Below are 21,876 nucleotides of genomic sequence, written 5' to 3' on the forward strand. Positions count from 1 at the left end.
AGTGGAAACCCAGGAAAACAAACCTGAAAACTGTCTCCTTTAGCGTCAGAACATCACATTTTTTTACTTTCACTCCCTCTTTAAGATGCAATAATTACATAGATGTAGTTTTATTTTCTTCAATACATAAAGAAAACAAGCTGGTTTAAACATTATGCAATTCTTATAGTCGATGTTGCATAAACTTCATGTAATTATTAACCTTTTTCCTCCTAAAATTCCTCCTAAAGTCTCCGTGTTTGTCCTCAGAAATAGCTGAGGCTTCTCAAGGCCACGGAGCCGCTCGACAACAACAATCCCGAGAAACTCCCACTTTTATCTCACACCTCGAGCTGTTTCTTCGGGGGGTTATTCCCGGTTGTAAGAAGGAAAAAAAACACACACACATTGTAGGAATGAAACAACAAGCCTGGATCTCCACCCACCAGCCCGGGAGATCCCACCCTCCGGAATTCACAGACTTTGCCCCTGCCCCCATTCCGCCCCCCCAGCCCCCACGAAAAGGCCTGTTTTTGAAGATGCTTTTAGTGGAGGCCTCTACCGTCGCCACGGAATTAGGGTTTGGGTCACAGGATTGGATGCCAGTGTCAGATGTTATCCACTCACTCATATCCTGACAGGAGCGTTCTGATTAGAACAAGTCGGAGGAAATCACAGCTCACCGGTGCATGAATCCAACCATCTCTGAGGATCGAATCAGGGGTGTCAAACTCAATCGTTCAGGGGGGAAAAATCCGAAACACACTTTAGGTCACGGGCCGAACAGGAAAAACGTTTGTTGAACACTCTAAAGCTACGGTTTTAAACATAATTATGAACTAGATATATAGCTTTATTGAATGCTGTAAGTTGAATTTGGTCACTGAAGCTAATAGCTAAAAAAACTAAAGCTGATAGGAAGCTAAAATATAAGCTAAAATGCTAAATTAGCCTAAAAAACTAGCAAAAAAGCTAGCATGTAATTGAAAAAATATCAAAATTTCAAAATGTCCTAGAAAACTTTTAAAAAGCCTAAATTAGCAAAAACATCTAGCATGTAAATATTAGCCTAACTCCAAAATAGCCTAAAAAAACGGGAAAAAAATGCTAAATTAGCCAAAGTAGCTAGCATGTTGCTGAAATATTAGCTAACTCCAAAACAGGCTCAAAAACTAAAAACGAAAAGGCAAAATTAGCCAAAACAGCTAGCGTGTGGCTGAAAAAATAGCTACATTTCAAAATATCCTAAAAAACTTTTAAAAAGCATAATTTAGCCAAAAAAGCTAGCATGTAAATATTAGCTAAACTCCAAAATAGCTTAAAAAAACGTGAAGAAAATCCTAAATTAGCCAAAATAGCTAGCATGTAGCAGAAATATTAGCTAAACTCCAAAACAGGCTCAAAAACTAAAAACAAAAAGGCAAAATTAGCCAAAACAGCTAGCATGTGGCTAAGATATTAGCTAAACTCCAAAACAGCCTAAAAAACTTTTTAAAAAAAGCATAAATTAGCCATAAGCAGCTAGCATGTAGCTAAAAGAAAATAGCTTGACTACATAATGGCCTAAATGATCTTAGTAAATGTCAAAATAGTCAAAAAAAAATCAGAACAAGGACAATTTTAAATCTTTAAAACAGTAACTTTTTAATATATGAATTAACAATTATGAATAATAAAAAGGCAGAAATATTTTTCCAGAATAAATCAACTTAAATAATGTTCAATATTTTACTCTCTATATAAATATATTTTACCACAATTATACAAGTTAGAAATAAGCTTAAGATTTATAACAACAACAAAAAATGGTCTGGAGGGCCGGATATAATTATCCCGAGGGCCGAATCCGGCCCCTGGGCCTTGACTTTGACACTTATGTTCTAAAACATACTTTGAGTTAAGATTTTACATCCAAAAAGTCAATTATTAGTGACATTTTCAATTCAAATCCCCTGTTTTAATCAAAAAGTTACTAAATTAAATCTGTTTATGATGCTCAAATCTTTCACTGAATGACGTTTTATTGATTATGTTTCTGTCAATAAAGTTTTACAACACGTGTAGCAAAAGTGATTAATCAAAAAGTTGCTAAATTTAATCTTTTTCTGTGAAAAATCAACAAGGACTTCTGTCTTGTCTCTCAACATTTTAATACAAAAAGTTGGAAATTTGTGGGAAAATGAACTGAAATACGGATTGTAATAATAGACGGAAAGGAGAATTTTATTTAACTTTTGCACGGACTTCATTAAGGCAAAGAGGTTTTGTGTTTACTTGAACTAAAGTGTGGAATTCCTTAATTAATGAATAAAAAAATCACAATTTCACTGTTAAAAAGACTGTATAAAAAAGAAGTATTTGAAAATGATATCAATGAATCAAGATTTTTCTTATTTCCAATAACTAAGTACAATAAATGACTGGATTTATGCTCGTTCTTAATTACTTTAGCTAAAGAGGAAACAGAAAACAGGTTTTTTCTGAGGTTACAGTTAAGCTTTTCTCTTATTTCATTACATTTTTTCTTTATTATTTTTACAGTATCAACTGTTTCTTTTAAATTAAATAAAAAAAACTGTTTATCATCACTGGATTTTAACAGCTGTTTGTGTGCAGAAACATTTAAAAAAGGAGTCGGGGCTTAAAAAATGTTATAAATTCTGACAAATACACAACTTTAATTTTATTTAAAGTTAAATTTAACACTTTGTTGGATTGTTTAACTTTTGAAAAGGCCAAAATCTGCACTTTTCGAGATATGTTTATTATCTATGTTAGACGGAACCTTTTTTACACTTTTTTAAATAAGATTTTTAAACACAAACGTAAATTAACATCCATTTTTAAAAAATAAAAGTAGTATTTTTAACAACACAAATTAAGAAAAGTCGTGTCTTCAGAAGTTATTTTGCATCTTTTTCACTTAAAACACAATTTGATTAAACTTTATTGACATTTTTTGTGGTTACATTTTTTGTTGTTGCCAATAAAGTTTTATTACACGAGTTTAGTGAAAAAGAAAGTTTCATTTTGAAGTTTTCAAAGGATTTTAACAAATTAATGGTTGCTAAACTTTAACGAGGATTTGGAAAAGACAATTATTTTTATGTTAGTTCACGTTTATTGTGGACGATTAAAGAATAATCAAATGATCTTTTTTTATAAACTTTGGACAATTTCTTTATACTCGGATTAAAGCTTCAAAAATGTTATTTTTTTAAGACACTTTTTATATGATTTAGGTTAAAATCTGAGTTTAAACCACTTTAATTATGAATAGTAAAATCAATCTATTGGTGAGTTTTATTTCATTTAGGGGCTGATTGGATTTGTACCATTCTGACCAGAAAAAAACTGAATTCCGCTTCATTTCCTCCAAAAATCTCCACTTTGGAACTCCGGATGACCAAATCCAGGATCCCGAACTGCTCCAATCCCAACTTTCGGAGCAGATTTCGGACTCCATCACCCCATCTGACCCCCACCCAACCCCCACTGCTCACCCTGTGGGCTCCCAGAGGAAATTTGCCTTTACTCTACTGCTGCTGTCAATGCAGTTCAAAGGGTTCATTGAGTCCGTGTCTCTTTTCTCCTTTTTGCTTCTCCTTTTTTTGGGTGGGTGGGAGTGGAGGGGGTTGTTTTTTGTCGTTTACTTCATGCATTCCAGCTACCAATCCTTCTCGTTTTTATTCCCTTTACAGAGAAGAGTAAACAGTTCTGGCCAGAAGCAGATCTTCTGCTCTTTGAGGTATTTTTAGCAGCTCACAGGTTGTTTTTGGCATCAAAAGAGTTTTGAAAACTAAATGAAGTCGTTTTTGTAATTATATTTAGTCATTTAAGTGGGACCACATGTGTTGATTTGAGAGAGATTGGTTGTAAACTAGTTTTTTTCCCTAATAGGAACAAAAAAACGTTATTATTTGGATTGATGTGATTTTATTGATGTTTCAAACACAATTTTCGTTAGAAAATAATTAAAATAAACGAAATAAACTTTATTTTTTTTAATATAATGTAAATAAAGTCTTTAAAGCATCTATACAAAATCATTTTATAGCTAAGATGAGATTTTTTTTAAGTCTTTTTGTACATTTTATTAAAAATGTTTGGATTTTTTATTAATATTATTGTAATAAAATAATCATTTTTTTCCTTATTTTATTTTGTAGTTTCAACATGACCGACAGGTGAGTGTCTGTTTAGTTTCCGGTGGGGGTGAAGTAAAAACGTTTTTGTTTTTTTTTTTTAAGTATGAAAAACTTTAATAAAGAGAATATGTAGCTTTTTTAAAAAGTTTTTTTTTGATTTTATCTCACATTTTATTTTGAAAGTGTGTCGGAGCGCGCGGGGCGAACAACCCGCAAATATCTCAATGAATTGTGACGTCACGCTTAGGGGGTGGGGTGGAAGAGAAACGCCTTGCAAAAGAAAAAAAAAGAAATACATCATCTTTAAAAAAATAATAAAATGTAACTTTTAACTTATTTAAAAGTCATTTCGTTTTATTTATTTATTTTTACTACTTTTACTTTTTACATTTCATTAAATTTTACATTTTACGAGTTTTTCTTTAAAGTTTGTTATTTTTACTATCACGATTAACAATCATTAAAGTAGTTTAAAAGAAGATTGATAGAAAGGATTAAACAATAACTTAAATCCGACATTTTTCCTTCAGAATTTGCGCTTTTTTCTTGTTGCTCTTTTCCAAAACTCACAAAAGAATTTTCAATTTTTTGCGAATTTTTGCGCACATGTTCGGGTTAATTGGAACTTTGAGCTATTTTCTATAACGCAGAATCATTTTCTGTGTTTGAAAATTCTCTTTTTTAAATAAAAAAATAAAAAAATCAACATCTAGCGTCGGTCATCTCAGGTCAACAAAAGGAGCATCTACCGAGGATGTGCGTCATTACGCACGGTTTCTTTCCAGAAAAGGACGAGTTTAAAACATTTGGAGACTCACCTGTATCAGAGGCGGGAGCTGAAATGGACATCTTGAATGAATGATAAGTAAAAGCGCAGGTTTTCTCCCTGAAAGTGTCCCCGAAGGAAAAAAAAAGCGATCAGCGGTCCTGCTGGACTTCAGTTTGATGTTTGGACTGGTCGCGACCTGCGTGGCGCATGATGCCAAATGACCGCCTGTGGAATCATAGATTTTCCATGGATGAATATTTTATAGTGACTCTGTAACACAAGCTGCGGCGGCGCCGGGGCCGGGCAGATTTGGTTCAAACGAGGCCTGAAAAGTCATCTCCAGAGCTCCTTTTCTTTGCTCCCACTTCCTCACAAAATCCAAGCTCGGGGGCATTTTGGTTTAGGGATTCGAACCGACGATTATAAAGCTCTAGAAGTTCAACCACTGCGACTAAAAATGGAAAATTACAGGGATTTGATCATTAAAAAAAACTAATGATCCATGCGTCAACGGAGCCATGCGGAATCTTTGGCTCCCCCCAACATGCTTGAAGTGTCCCCCACCTCTCCTGCTCCCTTGTTGATAGAGATCCATACTTCACATCCCCCACCCAGCATGTCCGCAAGCCCACAATGGCGCAGCTTTTGCGCTCTAATTGCGGTGCAAACCCGTGCGCCACGCTCCACAAACCAGAATTCCGCTCAAACGTGAGGAATTTTGGATCACACACCTTTGAGAGGTTAAGATGCCCCCCCCCAAAAAAAAACTTTGCCCCACTGATCTGACATCTGTCCCAGAATCCCTGCGCCAGCCCTCCCCGCAGAGCAGCAGCTTCCAGATCAGTTATCGAGGCCTGATCGGCGCGCGGAGGAGGGGGGTGGGAGTCACAGAAGTAGCGCCATCAATCGGTTCTTTTGAATGAGGAGGAGGAGGGGGGGCACAGAGAGGTGGAGGGGCTGAATAGTAAAATGATTCACCCCCCTTTGGAAAAATAATTGATAAGTGTTAAATGCCTCCAGTGAATTAGTCTTCCGCCAGGTAATATAGTTCCTTAAAAGTAGTCATGTGAATGTGTTTTACGCACGAATAATCAATAAAAATAATACTTTTATGTGTTTAATGTGCAAAAATTAAGACTCAATCTAGAAATTTAATTACTTCAAACATATTTTTAATGTTCAAAATTGTATTTATTGTTTAAAAAATGAAATAAATCATTTTTATTTTCTAAATAAAGAACATCTTTACGCATTGTGTGGAAGAAAATGACACCTTGCTGTCGCACAGCTCTCTGGCTGTCAAGCGCCACCTGCCGGTGACGCGCATGCGCCTCACCTGTGCGTACGTGTTCATGCGCACACACCAGGGTTACCCACTTACTGGTGTTTGAGGGCTCAAAGTGGGGGCTCCAAAGAGTCTAATGGGGCGTTCAGGGAACAAGGAAAAAGTGGGATTTTACAGTTACTGTCTAGAATGGCACAAATGTTTTTAAAACTTATTTTTCTGAGTTTTTTTTTTTAGGATTGCAATTCAGTTAAAGAAATAAAGCAATTTATTTAGATTCTTGGAATATTATTCTTTCATGAAACTTTTGTGATTTTTTTTTTCATAACTTTGCAGACATAGATTGCAAAAATTTGATCCAATAATTTGTTTAAAAAAGCAGTGTAAATCAAATTAAAAAGATTAAAACAAAACAAAGAACACAATTTCCTCAATTCAAGTTCTGTGATTTCACCATAAAGAATAAAGAAAATATTTCGTTTAAAAAGTTATTTATTGTCATTGTAGCTTAATGTTTAGTTTCCCTTCTGGAGGGAACCAATCAGCACAAGTCAAGAGGTAGAAATCATCACTGAAACCTAAAGAACTGATATCCACACACAAAAACCGTCCCGAGCATTCGTGAAATGTGTTTTTTTTTTTTTTTTTTTACAAATGTCCGCAACCTTTGCAATACTGTCTGTCAACATTATTCAACATCAAAGGAGCTTTTTCCCCGTTTGTAAATGATAAATAAATAATATGTGTTCAGTCGGAGCCTGAAGAAGACGATGTAACGATCACGGATCAGGAGGACGCTCCTGTGTTCAAACTACAGCTGCGCGATCGTCGCGCTCAGATACTGGTGGGTTAAAGTAAACCAAAATAACAGTTGAATGAACGTGTTCTCAATACGTTTGGGATGAAATTGAAGTAACAAAAAGCGGTTATTTGACCCAGGAGATGTTGAGACAGCGAGCGATGAAGGCGTAGGTGTCGGCCACTTCCTGGATGACTTTGCTGGTGGGTTTTCCGGCGCCGTGACCCGACTTGGTGTCCACCAGGATGAACAGGGGGTTGGTCTGCTTGGGGCTGCGGCCCACGATGTGCTGCAGGGTGGCGATGTATTTGAGGGAGTGGAGAGGAACCACCCGGTCGTCGTGATCTCCCGTGAGCAGCAGAACGGCCGGGTACTGGACCCCGTTGCCTTCTGGGATGTGGATGTTATGCAGCGGAGAGTATCTGTGAAGAAAAAATACAAGAATTATTTTCAAAATGTTAAATTTGATAAAAATACTGGAAATCTTGTTTAAGAACTTTGAAAGACCGCTGTAGTTGACCTAAAAACCTGAAAAATGTGTTGTTAAATTGCTTAAAAATCCCTAACACATGCAAAAAAATATTTAGTGTGTTGCTAAAATATTAGCTAAACTCTAAATTAGCCAAAAAAAAAAATGTTAGCACATTGCGTCAATACCAGCTAAACTCAAAAACTGCAGAAAATTCTCTCAGTAAACTAAATCAGTCAAAAACATTAGCATGTTGCTAATATAGTAGCAAAAGTCTAAATTACGCTAAAAAAACCCAGTAGATTACATATTAGCGAAAAAACGTTAGCATGTTGCTAAAACAGAAGCTAAACTCTAAATTACCCTATAAAAGCCTCAGTAGATTACAAATTTGCCAAAAAAACGTTAGCATGTTGCTAAAATATTAGCCAAGCTCCAAATTAGTCTAAAATTCTTCAGTAAACTAAATTCGCCAAAAACGTTAGCATGTAGCTAAAATAGAAGCTAAAGTCTAAATTAGCCAAAAAAAAGCCTCAGTAGATACAAATTAGTGATAAAAAAGCAGCAATTCTTTCACTTAAAGGGAACTATTAGTCTGCAATTTTAAGAAATAATTTTGTGCAAGAAGCTGTTAGATAAAATACTGGCAAGATAACAATAAAACAAATTGTTTAAACATTAGACATGTTTTAGTTTTTAGTTTAATGATAATTTATTCTTTTTATAGGACGCAACGGAAATAAACTAGACATGAAATCAATAAATCCATCAGCTGACTCCATGAATTTCATATTCAGTCGGTCTGGAGAGCACGTACTTGACCAGCCAGTCGAACTGCTGTTTGTTTTCGGAGCAGCCGAAGTCGGTGGTCCAGGCGTGGCCGATGGTGAACTTGTGGAACTTCAGCATGTCCATGACGCCGACCTGCGCTACGGCACAGCCAAACAGCTCAGGCCGCTGGTTGACACAGGCCGCTGAGAGGAGAGCACAACGTCAAACACAGAGGATTTTTTCAGATTAGTTGACTAATCGGGTCATTTGAAAAGTGAATGTAAAGCTGAATCTGAAACCATCATTAGCTTTAAACTAACTCAAAAGTAGATCTAAAGCATTACCTGCGATAATGCTAGTGTGAATGCTGTAAGCTAAATGTGGCCGCTGAAGATGCTAGTGACGATAGCTGAAGATGTTGAAATTGATAGCTAAAAACACTGAAGCTGATAACTGAAATCACTAAAGCTAGTAGCTGAAAACGCTAAAGCTGATAGAAGGCTAAAATATTAGTCAAAACAGCTTAAAAAACTGAAAAAAGCCTATATTAGCCTAAACAGCTAGCATGTAGCTGAAATGTTAGCTAAATTTCAAAATAGCCTAAACCTGACAAAAAGCCTAGATTAGCCAAAGCAGCTCGCTTGTAGCTGAAATATTTGCTAAGCTTCAAAATAGCCTAAAAAAACAGAAAAAAAATCACAAATTAGCCAAAATAGCTGAAATATTTGCTAAAGTTAAAAATAGCCTGAAACAAAAAAGCCTATATTAGCCAAAACAGCTAGGATGTAGCTGAAATATTGGATAAATTATAAAATAGCCTAAACCTGAAAAAAGCATAAATTAGCCAAAACAGTTAGCATGTAGCAGAAATATTTTCTAAACTTCAAAATAGCCTAAAAAACTGAAAAAAGCACAAATTAGCCCCCAAAAAGCTAGCATGTAGCTGAAATATTAGCTAAACTTGAAAATGGTCTAAAAACTGAAAAAGCATAAATTAGCCTAAACGGTTAGCATGTAGCAGAAAAATTTGCTAAATTTCAAAATAGCCTAAAACAGAAAAAAGCCTAAATTAGCCAAAACAGCTAGCATGTAGCTGAAATATAGCTAAACTTCAAAATAGCCTTAAAAACCTTCATAAATGCCAAAATAGTCCAAAGAGCTAGAAGAACATCATAACTTTACTACACTTTGACTCCAGTAAACATAAAGTAACGATTAATCAACTATTAAATTAGTTGTCAATTATTTTAATAGTCGACTAATCGTGGCAGCCCTACCATGTATTAAACCATGTTCATCTGGAGAAACCATCCGTACCTACGAGAAGACCTCCGTTAGAGCCGCCGTTTATGGTCAGCTTGGATGGAGACGTGTATCCCTCCTTTATGAGATACTCAGCCGCACACTGGAAGTCTGTGAAGCAGTTCTGCTTGTTGGCTAGCATACCAGCTAAACAGAAAAAAACAACGTTTTACTAAAGGTTGGATTCAAGTGGATAAAAGACTAAATGCAAAAGTCCACCACCTTTATGCCAGGTCTCTCCATACTCCCCTCCACCCCTGATGTTGGCCACTGCCAGAACCCCCCCCAGATGCCGGACGAAGATGAGGCGGGAGACGCTGTAGCTCGGCGTGATGGAGATGTTGAAGCCGCCGTAGCCGTAGAGGAAACCTGGATGGGAGCCGTCTAGTTTGATTCCCTTCTTGTGAACGATGAACATGGGGATCTGGGTGCCGTCTTTGGAGGGATAGAAGATCTGAGCGAAACACAGAAAAATAAACATTTTTTTAAGAAAAAAATATACTAATTCATGGCAGATAAAAGCCAATTCAAGGTCACTAGGTGGTGATCACGCTATAGCATTACACTTTATTCCAGAAGAAGAAGAAACTATGACCAAAAAATGATGTTTTAGACCACAAACTGTTACTTTAAAAAATATTTCCTTAAAAGAGTTTAGAAAATTAATTCTTATGAGTTTATAAAGATGTTCATTTAGTCAGAAATGTATGTTTAGGTAGACCAAGCGTTAGCATTAGCCGTCCTATGGGAAATTCCATTAAACGTTAGCATCAAGCTAGCGGACTTTAGCTTTATGTGCTAAATTGATTTATATTTTTATGAATCGATTATTGATCTGTTTATCTTAAATTGATTTAAATCAAAAACAATGTTTTAAAAGTGATAAGTATTTAATTAAAATTTTCCTAGCTGCCAGTAAAAAAATAATAACAAAAAATTGTAAAAGATGGAAATGCTGAATCATAAGATAAAAACAGAAGAACTTTTCATAAAAACATGGGAGAAATAAACTATATACATAATGACAAAAACATATATGTACATTATATAAAAATCTGTATAGTCAAGGATATCTGATTTGTATGTTTTTTGTTTATTTCTCTGTTTTGTTTGTTGTTTTCCCCCAAACTGTTTAATTATTGTTTATTTTGTTGTGTTTTTTTCCTCATACTTTACATACAAGATGTGCCCCCTTCTATATGTTTGTCCTAGAGGTGTTTTTAAAAAAAGAACAATAAAAAGTGACAAAAAAGATAAGTAAATACCATTGAAAAGGAAGTTTTTCCCCAACTTCAAAAATACATAAAAATCACAAAAAGAGAAGCTCCTGCTAAGTTTTTATCAAGCTCTAATGACTAAAACCATCATTTAATGACACATTTATATCTAAAACTAAATGTATCTTTAATAAATTAGAAGAAAATCTTCACAAAACTATAGCAAAAAAGAACTTTTTGGTCATTTTTTTCCCCAATATTTTAAAAAAATGATTCGGAAGAAAAAAAACAGATACAAATCGATAATATAATCAGAATATTGACTTTAACTTTCCAAATCACATCCCTATAAATTCACATTCTAGCATTTAGCTCAAATTTCCACTAACTTTCCATCCAGATTAGAAAAAGTGACTCAGCCGCACGTCTCTCCTCAGTTACCTGCGTGGTCTGATAGTCGGACGGGTTGAATCCTTTGACGGTAACTTCTCTGAAAACGTGCGGCTGCAGCGGATCCTTTGTTAGATCACAGTGGTAAATGATAGCTGCACAAACACAGAAGAATTTAATAGTCATAAAATGTTTTATCATCTAGAACAACCTTTAAGGCTAAAGGAGCCGTTTAGTTTAGTTTCTTACAAACCAGAAAAAAACAAAATCCCACTTTATTGTTTAAAAATGCAAAATATTTATGATTTTGTTTGAGAATTAAGCATTTATTTACAAATTTATTTTTTAAATATTACAATAATTGAATTACAACAGTGTCTATATGTTTCTATATACAACAGTTGTGATTTATTTTACTTTTGACAGCAGAGCACACTAGTTCCTTTCAAAATAAAACTCACTTTGTCAAAATAAATGTCCTCCTGCTGCTGGAGCTTTTACTATATTAATAATACAACACAGTAAAGCTTTTTTGTTAATTATTATTTGTGTGCTTTTTTCCTTTTAATCTCAAAAATAAAAATTTTAGAAGAATCTATTAAAAACAATTCAAAATATTTAGAATAACCTGAGTTTTTTATTGAAAACACATAATTAAATCATTTTAAACCACATTTGTTGTAATTTATCAAAATAAAAAAACTTTTAGACTTTTATTTGAAAAACTATAAATTAAAAAAACAAATTTAAAGAACATTTAACTGTAAATTAAACTTTTTTCGCCTCAATAATTGACATAAATCTAAACAAAAATGACAAAACTTAAACTAATTTCTTATTTATTCAAAGAACCACAATAAAGGAATAAAATCAGACTCCTGATCTATAGAGTTTTAATCCAATCTTTGTGTTTGAAATTAAATGTAAACAAAAACAGACAAATAAAAAAATAATTTTTTGCCTCTCTAATAAAAAATACTTCTACACACAAAAATGAACAATCAACGTTAAAGTTTTTGTTGTATAATCATCTTTTAGGTCAAATCAGAATCTCAAATACTCAAAAGTCTAATTAAAATCAAAAGAAAATCCTTTCAAAATAAAAGAATCTTATTGAAATGGCACATAAACTCCTCAAAGAAAGAGAATATTTGCTGTTTTGTACCTGGAGACAGAAAAGATGTAAAATAGTAGAAGATCTCCGAATCTCTTTTCCGTCCCGTGAAACCCACGACGGAGCCGACGTCCAGAGGAAACGTCCGCAGCTCCTCCCCCGAGCTCAGCCGGTACATCTTCAGCATGTTCTTGACGTCGTGGAGGAAACACACGAACAGAAAGCTGGAGTATGTGCACGTGGCGAACACTGCAGGGAGGACAGGAAGCGGCAGCATGAACGTGGATCTGGAATGACGCGACTATTCCCGCCGTCCGTCCGGCTCACCGATGACGTCCTTGTCGTGCTGCGGGATGAGCTCCTTCCAGCTGCTTTGCTCGGGAGAGTGGAAGTCGATGTTGATGAGTCGGTAACGCGGGGCGTCCAGGTTGGTCTTGAACGTGAACACAGTCCCTTCGTTGGTCACGTATTCGTACTCGGCGTCAAAGTTGTCGATTAACTTGACCCACGGCAAAAGGCCTGAGAGGAAGCAGGTTTAGAGATGAGGATGAACACGTCTACAAACTTAAACCAGAACTAAATATCTTCACAGTTTGAGCTGATTCTAATTTATGTTCATTAACTCGCCAGATTTCATTCTAAAATATAAAAAAAAATGCTAATTTGAAGCGAAAATTTTTATCCATAAAGCTAAGAATTAAAATTTTAATCCGAAATAGTTGTGAGAATTTCCCAGGATGGAAGCGCAGACGATGCAAATGCAAGGTGCTCGGCAGGTGGTGTCCACACCGGATCAGAGGGAGGAGAATCTTCTTCTATTGTATTTTTACCGTCCATCAGAGCTCCTCCACCACCTACAATAGTGAAAACCTCGGAGCACAAAAATCCCCCAAATCCGGCTCCAGGATTTTTGGTTTTCACGACTCTCTTTTTCTCTTCTAGAGGTGTAACGGATCATGGATAACCCGTTTTACTTTGAAAACCGGAAGCTTCACCGTCACGAAGACGTGTTTAAACATACACGTGTATTTCTATATGTTTGTCCCAAACGTGTTTTTAGAAAAAGAACAATAAAAAAGTGACAAAAAAATAAATAAATAATCTTGAAAAGGAAGTTTTTCCCCCAACTTCAAAAATACATAAAAATCACTAAAAAGAGAAGGTCCAGCTTAGTTTTTAATAGGTTCTAATGACTAAAAACATCATTTAATGACAAGTTTATATCTAAATCTAAACATATCTTTAATAAATTAGATGAAAATATTCACAAAACCATATAAAAAATAACTTTTTGGTCATTTTTTTCAATATTTTTTTATGTGAATAGAAAACCCCATAAATAAAAAAATGATTCGGAAGAAAAACAGATAAAAATCGATAATATAATCAAAATATTGACTTTCACTTTCCAAATCACATCCCTATCAATTCACATTCTAGCATTTAGCTTGAACTTCCACTAACTTTCCTTATTTTTTTACTGATTTTTACTAATTTGAAAAATGATTCGAACCGTGAGCTTTGATTCTCCCGTAGTTCCTTTAACGTCTGTCTGGGTGTCACATTAATCCAACCGAACACAAATCCAGGACCCTGATTGGTCACAGTGCTGCGTAAAAATGTTGAACCGGGTTGAACATTCAGTGCGTGCCTGATTTTGCACATCCTAAATCAACATATAATTTAATTTTTTTAAACCTAACTTTAATCAAAAGCCAGAATTTGTACCTGTAATCCCCTCCGGAGACTTTTGGAGGTCACAATACCATAACCTGTTAACCGGATCGCAGCCTTCTCTGATTGAGAGCAGAACGTAGCGCCCATCATCTGAAACCTGCAAAAAAAAAAATACATTTAAAGTTTCCAGATCGGCTCATATCGGCGTTCGTTAAATCATAGTTTACCTCTGCTCCACTCATCCATTTGGGGTTGTCAGGAAACTCGGCACACAAGATGTCCTTAGACTGCGGCGTCCCCAGAACATGATAGTACAGCTTCTGGTGAATGTTTGTGGAGGTCTCAGTGCCTGAAAACAGACAATATTTTTATCAATTTTCAGCTAATTAAGAATATTTGTTTATTGTCGGTCATACCGTCACTTTTCCCCTCCTGGTCCGGGTAGGAGTTGTAGAAAAGACCTTTCCCATCATGAGTCCAGGACATGCAGCTAAACTTGACCCGCTCCAGGTGGTCCTCCAGAGGAACGGCACCTTCCACCTGGAGGAACCGGATCTCCACCCAGTCGGACCCGCTGGCACTGGTGCCGTACGCTAGATATTCGCCGTCCTCAGAGAAGGCGTAACCTTAGAAAAAACAAAGGAATAATCAAACATTTAAAGCTTTTTCTTTTAATTTTAGGTCTAAAGGGTTTTGTTTTGGGTTAATACCTCGCAGAGCAACAGTTCCATCATCAGAAAACGTGTTCGGGTCTAAGAAGACTGTGGGCTCGGCGTCTAAACTCTCCTGGACGTACATCACACTCTGATTCTGAAGTCCTGTGTTGTAGAAGTGAAAGTACCTACAAAATAAGAGCACAAAAATAGAAATATGAATCAGAAATTTGATTCTATGGAGAAAATCTGATAAAATTGGGGCTCATATTTGATCAAAATGTAACATAAAAGGTTTTTTTGCTTGATGCAAGTAAAAGGTTTATTTTCAAATTTTGTAACTTCTCTCACCTGTTTCCCCTCTTGAAGGGACAGCTGTACTTGGGATAGTCGTACAGTTCCGTCATGCGCTCCTTAAACAGGTCCCGGACCTCACAACCCTCTAAAAACGGTACAGTCAGCTGGTTCTGAGCATTGACGAAGGCCTGGTGGATAAATCACAACACAAAGATATCACTACGCCATAGATCCTGATGTAATTCTCAACTACCAACAAATAAAGAGAAAAAGACACTTTTAAGACTAATTAAAATACAACATTTAACACAAACTTTTTTTTTTAACAATTAGCCCACTTTTTCTAAAAAAAGACTCCATAAATCTGACTTTTTAGAATTTAAATACATTTGCGGAAATACTAGAAAAATGTAGACAGCACAAAAAACACTATAAAAGGATTCAACTAAATTTAAAATTTGAAAAGGATTGAAAGAACTAAAGTACTCAAAAAAATAACATTATATTTGTAGAGTTTGTAGTAACCTTAATTTGTTTTTTGTTTTTTTAATGAATAAAAAAAATCATGTTTTGAGGGGTTGGATTTTTTCGGAGATGAAGTTTTTGACTATAGAATAAATAAAAAAAGGAATTAAAAAAAATTTAACAAATAATGATAATAATAGTAAATATTCATTAATAATTTGGAGAAAATTTTACATATATTTTTAGTTTTTGAAACAAATTGCTGACATTAAAATACTAATTTTGAGGAACTATTTTTCCTGGCGGAAGACTATATTTTTAGATGTTGCTTGTAAATGTATGATTATTATTTACTTTTCTTTTTTAAACTTAAGTAAATCTATTAGCTTAAAGATAATAAATAATTTTAGAGTGTTTACCTGTGTTTTTTCACTGTCCGGGTCCTCCAACCAGCTGTATGGATCCGGTATTTTGGTGCCATGATATGCATCCACCTGAAACACAGTATTTTGCTAAATAAATAAGGAGCTAAAATAACTAGCTAGCATGTTTTAGTCGGTCAAGTTATTACGAGCGTAAGCAGAAATGTTGCATGATATGTAATAAGACACGTTACAATAAAACAACTCTCGGCTTCAAATCGTTTGCTAAATCAACAAGCAAGCTAACAAAGAAACCGCTTTAACTCAATGAATGAAAACACAGCCGGCTAGCTAGCATGCTAGGCTATCTGCCGAGTCACACCATCACTTACTACTGCCTCGTCACGGTAAGCCTGGGGATACTGGAAAGCCATTTTTGAGGTTAGCGGTCTGGAATGGCGTAAAATAAAGAGACGACTCGATGTTTTTAGGAGAACTTTTGGAATTGTCCTGTAAATCATTCACTTGTTGGGGATTCTGACAGAGGAGGTGTCCAACTCACACATAAACAACGAGCACACGGAAGGATAAGCGCACTTGGTGGTTTGTGTGTAAGACATATTTCACAGCGCCCTCTGTTGGTAGGAAGTGGTAATGCCATCATCTGCTTTATTTAAGTAAATCACTCTTTTTAAAAATATGGTTTAGCATTTAAAAATAATATGAATTTAATGTAAAGTTAATTGATAATTTTATAGCAAACTAAGACTTCCAAGGTCAAAACTAAAATAACAAAACCCAGCAGTGTAAGACTACTGAGGACAAAGAGGGGGGAAATATATATATATATAAATAAATAAAAATAAAATATATTTTTTTTTAAATAAGAGTTACTTAATTAGTATTTATTTAATTTAAATTAATTACATTTATAAATTGATGGCTGAGGTGCACATATATAATAAACTATGTAGGTTTTTACATCCCTGTTGACCTGAAAATGTTGTGTTTGCTCAACGTTACCTCCAGAATTCATAGATTTTATATGCAAAGTAAAACTTTGTTTTAAAAAAATGACATTTTTTGAGGCACAGTATCTTATGGTGCACAACATTGGTTACTAGCTGCCCAGTCTTTTATTTTGAAAATAAGTTATTTGAGCTTCTGTTAAGCAAAACAATATATATATATAGATGCTATGTTCTTTTTTTCCTTTTGTTTGTGCCAAAAAGTAGACAAAATTCATATTTATTATTGAAAAAGAAGATCATGAATGAAAAATCTAAATTTCTTAAAGGGTAAAGTAAATCTATGCAGCTCTTTCTAGGTTTTGATCTGTAGAAAATGAGCCCAAATGGCTCTTTTACTGTTAAAGGTCGCCGACCCCTGCCCTATAGCAATCATATTTAATTAAATTTCTGGCAAATTTTTCACCAAAAATAAATAATAATAATTTAAATCTGTAAGCAATCCTCAAAACTAACATAATGTTCCACAAAATCATGTTTAGATTGCAACAAGCTTACAAAAAAAAATGTATTTTTTTTATATTTTCTGCACTCTTTAATACCTTTTCAGTGCCATTACTTAACGATGAGTAAAGCTATAGCAATGTACAACATAACTGCCATTTCCAAAGAGGTTTCGTTTCTGATTTACTGTGCAACGGAAATGCAGCCCTGATTTCTGGAGAAGCATTGTTTACATACCTGTACCGATCAGACAGTTACGAAGGGACTTCCAAGCCTGATGCAATACCCAGCAAACATCAGGAAAACATGTGGAGGGTTGCACAACAATATTTCCAAACCAATTTTTATCAATAAGATCATTTATTATTTTGTTATTCCCTGATTTAAAGAAATTATGATCAGTAAAAAACGATTTCTTCATCTCAAGTTTGAATGCTGTTGACCCCTTAACCCTAAAATAATGCTTACATAAGCCTCATTTTTACTTCTTTTCCTCCAAAATGAATGAATGTCTCGCTCTGTTTACATTGTGGAGCTTCTGTCCTGCTTTCCTGTATTTCACACAGAGCTGGAATGCGTGTCGCTGCATGAATCCCGCCTCCTTTTTCCTTTGTTTTGCTGCTTTGTCCTGAGCCAAAAAAAAAAAAAAAGTGATTCCCCCCGAAACAGTCGGAAGCACCTGCCTCCGTTCCAAAAAAAGGATGACCACCTGTTGTGTTTTACTACAAGGTTATCTCTGTTAAAAGATTGTCACGCCTCCCTCTGACCAGTTCCTGTCAAGTTATTTTTATTTATTTATTTTTTTTGGTTCCGCGTGATAAAACGCACAAAAGCAAAGCCGTTGATCTGTCTCGACGTACCTGGACGAACACTATATTCATGTCACCAGTTGAACCAGTTTTAAATCACAAAGCTTTGGAGACACGAGTTTTTGATCCATCAGCAGCCTCTTTCACGGTTGCACAAAAGCTTTTCACACGTTGGCACACACGCAGAGAGACGGCAGGAGAAAATAGTCATCGTGTGCCAGCACTTTTGGATTTTAGTTTGATTTTTGTGTCATTTTGATTGTTTTTTTAACCAAAAAATAATAAAAGCTGTTAATGAATATTTGAAATGGTGGATTTTCTACTTTTTTATACCAAATAAACCCTCTTAACCCAGCAAATAAAGCCAAGCGGGCCCAAATGGTTTAAAAGTGGACAGAAAATGTGACCCCGACTGGGTTTGTCTGCAGTTTCTGTGTTGGCCGTACCTGTGTTTGCCCACAATGGCTTGATTGGACACTCAGGTGGGCTCGCTACGTGCAACAGCCGCCTGATGGACAGTGGAGCTTATTATCTTACTACAGAGGAGCTCGCTAGCTCGATAAAGCAGAGCTTGGTAGCTTGCTGTAGATGAGCTCGCTAGCATGCTACAGTGAACCTTGCTTGCTAGCTACTGAAGATCTTACCAGCATGCGAGACTGCAGCTTGCTAGATAGTAAACTTGCTACAGTGAAGCTTGCTAGCATGCTATAGTGGAGCTCGCTAGCATGCTACACTGAACCTTTCTAGCTCGCTACCGAAGAGCTCAGTAGCATGCTACAGAAGAACTTGCTATGTTGCTACAGAAGAGCTCGCTAGCTCAATGCGGCGGAGCTTGCTAGCTACACAAAGCAGAGTTTGCTAGCTCGGTTGTAGATTAGCTTGCTAGCATGCTACAGTAGACCTTGCTTGCTTGCTACTGAAGATCTCGCCAGCATGCGAGACTGCAGCTTGCTAGCTTGCAAACTTGCTATAGTGGAACTTGCTAGCTTTCAACAAAAGAGCTTGCTAGCACGCTACAGTGGACTTTGCTAGCTTGCTACAGAAGAGCTCGCTAGCATGCTACAGTAGACCCTGCTAGCTTGCTACAGTGGAGCTCGCTAGCTTGCTACAGTGAAGCTTGCTAGCATGCTACAGTGGAGCTTGCTAGCTTGCTACAGTGGAGCTCGCTAGCATGCTACAGAAGAGCTCGCTAACATGCTAGAGTGCAGCCTGCTAGCATGCTAGAGTGCAGCTTGCTAGCATGCTAGAGTGCGGCTCGCTAGCATGCTACAGTAGACCTTGCTAGCTTGCTGCAGTGGAGCCTGCTAGCATGCTACACTGAACCTTTCTAGCTCGCTACCAAAGAGCTCAGTAGCATGCTACAGTGAAGCTTTCTAGCTTGCTACAGTGGAGCTTGATAGCTTGCTACAGAAGAGCTCGTTAGCATGCTTCAGAAGAACTTGCTAGCTCAATTCGGGGGAGCTTGCTAGCTCCATAAAGCAGATTTTGCTAGCTCGGTTGTAGATTAGCTCGCTAGCATGCTACAGTGGAGCTCGCTAGCTTGCTACAGTGGAACTTGCTAGCATGGTACAGTCGAGCTTGCTAGCATGCTACAATGGAGCTCGTTAGCTTGCTACAGTAGAGCTCGCCAGCACTATATGCTGTCCACCAGGCCCCTGGCTAGCATAGCAAGCTAACCCACTGAATCCTCACTTTAGTCAAAGTTGGTAAACACAGGTGGGGCCGCCACAGAAACTGCGGACAAACCTATCCGGGGCCACATTTTCTGCCCCCTTTTAAACCACATGGGGCCCACTTGCTGTTCAATTACCTGCTAATCACTGTAAGTCAATATAAAATGTAGGATAATCCAGACTCTGCCCCATTTTATGTGCAAAATGATCATAAATCAATCATTTATGTTGACAGCAGCTACAATGAAAATTACATTTTATAAAACAGTAAATAAATATAATCAGGCTCTTGATTGGGGAATTCCGGTCCATTCGTTTTGAGTTTCACCACTTGAACAGTTTTGAACCTGTTTAAACACGTTTCCTTAAACTTAGTTACTCATAATAAAGCGCAAACTTTACATTCTGTTCTTATTACCAGTTGTCATCCATCACCCGTCTCCGACCTGGAGACACTTCCTCCTTCCAGACGACAAGTCTGGAAGTCACAACAACATAAAAAAAGTGCAGAATATTTTCTAAGAATGAGGCCAGACTGAAAGTCAGGCATTCTGTTCACCAGCAGACATGAAATGCTGCTTCCTTCTCCTCCATTGAGCTGTTAGTTTTAGAAATATACAGAAAAAGTGATTTTTTTTTTTTTTTCAAGATTTGAGCGCTGGATTGTTGCTCGTGTCACAAAAGTGGCAATCACACCGCAGGACGACATGTTCGGTTGAGTCTTTGTAAGTTCAAGCAAATGATAGGAGTTGGGAGACAATACACAAGCAATAATTAAGATGCTGTTAAACACAGAGATAGCATGGGGCCGCTTCCTGCCTGGCTATCATTAGCTTGGGTCTGGACAACAGCGAACCCCAACCCTCAGATGTCCTCAGACAACAGGATGTTATTGCAGATCCAGGTGGGGAAATTACACCACACATGCAAGATGGACGGGGTGGCTGCACAAATGATAGGAAATGCTAAATCCATGCCCCCCCTTTTTTTTCCTGAGTCCCTCTTTTACAAAACAGCCATTATAAATGTGAGCTGTGAAAACAGGTTCGGTTTTCAACCACAGACGGCGTCACTCCACTTTGAGGCCGGCAGCGGCGCACTAACTAACAAGGTTCTGTCAGTGTCTATTCACACACAAAGGCCTGATTTCATTCAGGAGAAAAAACAGGAATAAAAGCCACAATGAGACACAGTCAGTCACCCTGGGGGGGAACAGGAGTTTGTCATTGTTTGTGCTGATCGCGCTGAAAAGAGACAGAGCGCTCCGGTTACCCAAAGTCAACTTGTTGAAAGACCAGAAGATAAAAGGATGATTAGAAACAAAGAAGAAGAAGATCGTGTGTCGAGTGTCTTTGATTATTTGAACGATGTCATATTTACAGTCGTGGTATTAAAGAATAACGCTGACGTCACGTCTGAAAATAGACTTTTGTCTTTTGGTCAATTCACACCCCCTTCCTTCTTGTCAAACTTGTCAGTTCGCTTTTAGATCCAGACTTGGTCAAGTTATATTTTTATAGGGCTGTGAACATTAACGTACGCGATTTATCAAAAAGAATGATGCATTAACGCAAATTAATCGCTTTAACTCGGCGGTTATCCTGCTTACACCATGGTCACTTACAAAATAAATAAATATTCAATCTGTCTTTAGTACTTTATTCTTGCTATTTTTGTGGTTTAGGTCACTTTTTCACAAAAAGCGGACTATTTGAGACGTAGTGCCATTTTGTACAAATACTTTTTACATTGCGATTAATCGTGATTAATCCCAACACAAAGGTACGATTAATCTGATTTCTTTTTTGTAATTAATAGACGGCAGCAATTAAAAATAAATGTTCTAAATGTTGAGTTTCGCCTGTGATTTATATTGTGATCATTCACAGAAAATGAGTAGCCGGGAAATACTGAGACCAAAAAGAAAAAAATTATAGCAATTAATCGTGATTAATCCCAACACAAAAGTGCGATTAATCTGATTTTTTTTTTTGTAATTAATAGACAGCAGCAATTAAAAATAAATGTTCTGTATGTTGAGTTTCGCGTGTGATTTATATTGTGATCATTCGCAGATAAGAATTAACTGGCAAATACTCAGACTAAAAAAAAAATTGTAGCGATTAATTGTGATTAATCCCAACACAAAGTGCGATTATTCTGATTTTGTTTTGTAATTAATAGACAGCAGTAATTAAAAATAAATGTTCTAAATGTTGAGTTTC

The 21,876-nt window shown here is 36.3% G+C and overlaps 1 protein-coding gene across 1 annotated transcript; it reads right to left on the reverse strand.

Moving 5' to 3' along the window:
* Positions 1–6,655: 6,655 nt before the first annotated feature.
* LOC112157858 (prolyl endopeptidase) lies at positions 6,656–16,293 on the reverse strand. The gene is made up of 14 exons (XM_024290917.2): positions 16,090–16,293; positions 15,755–15,829; positions 14,925–15,058; positions 14,631–14,761; positions 14,337–14,546; positions 14,148–14,269; positions 13,972–14,077; positions 12,571–12,762; positions 12,295–12,492; positions 11,181–11,284; positions 9,745–9,976; positions 9,538–9,669; positions 8,267–8,423; positions 6,656–7,402 (listed from the first exon to the last, which is right to left on the reverse strand). Exons 1-14 carry the CDS (start codon positions 16,216–16,218, stop codon positions 7,108–7,110), a joined length of 2,217 nt encoding a protein of 738 aa, XP_024146685.1. The 5' UTR covers positions 16,219–16,293; the 3' UTR covers positions 6,656–7,107.
* Between the last annotated feature and the right edge of the window lie 5,583 nt (positions 16,294–21,876).

The sequence above is a fragment of the Oryzias melastigma genome, linkage group LG24 (assembly GCF_002922805.2).
Source record: "Oryzias melastigma strain HK-1 linkage group LG24, ASM292280v2, whole genome shotgun sequence".
NCBI lineage: Eukaryota > Metazoa > Chordata > Actinopteri > Beloniformes > Adrianichthyidae > Oryzias > Oryzias melastigma.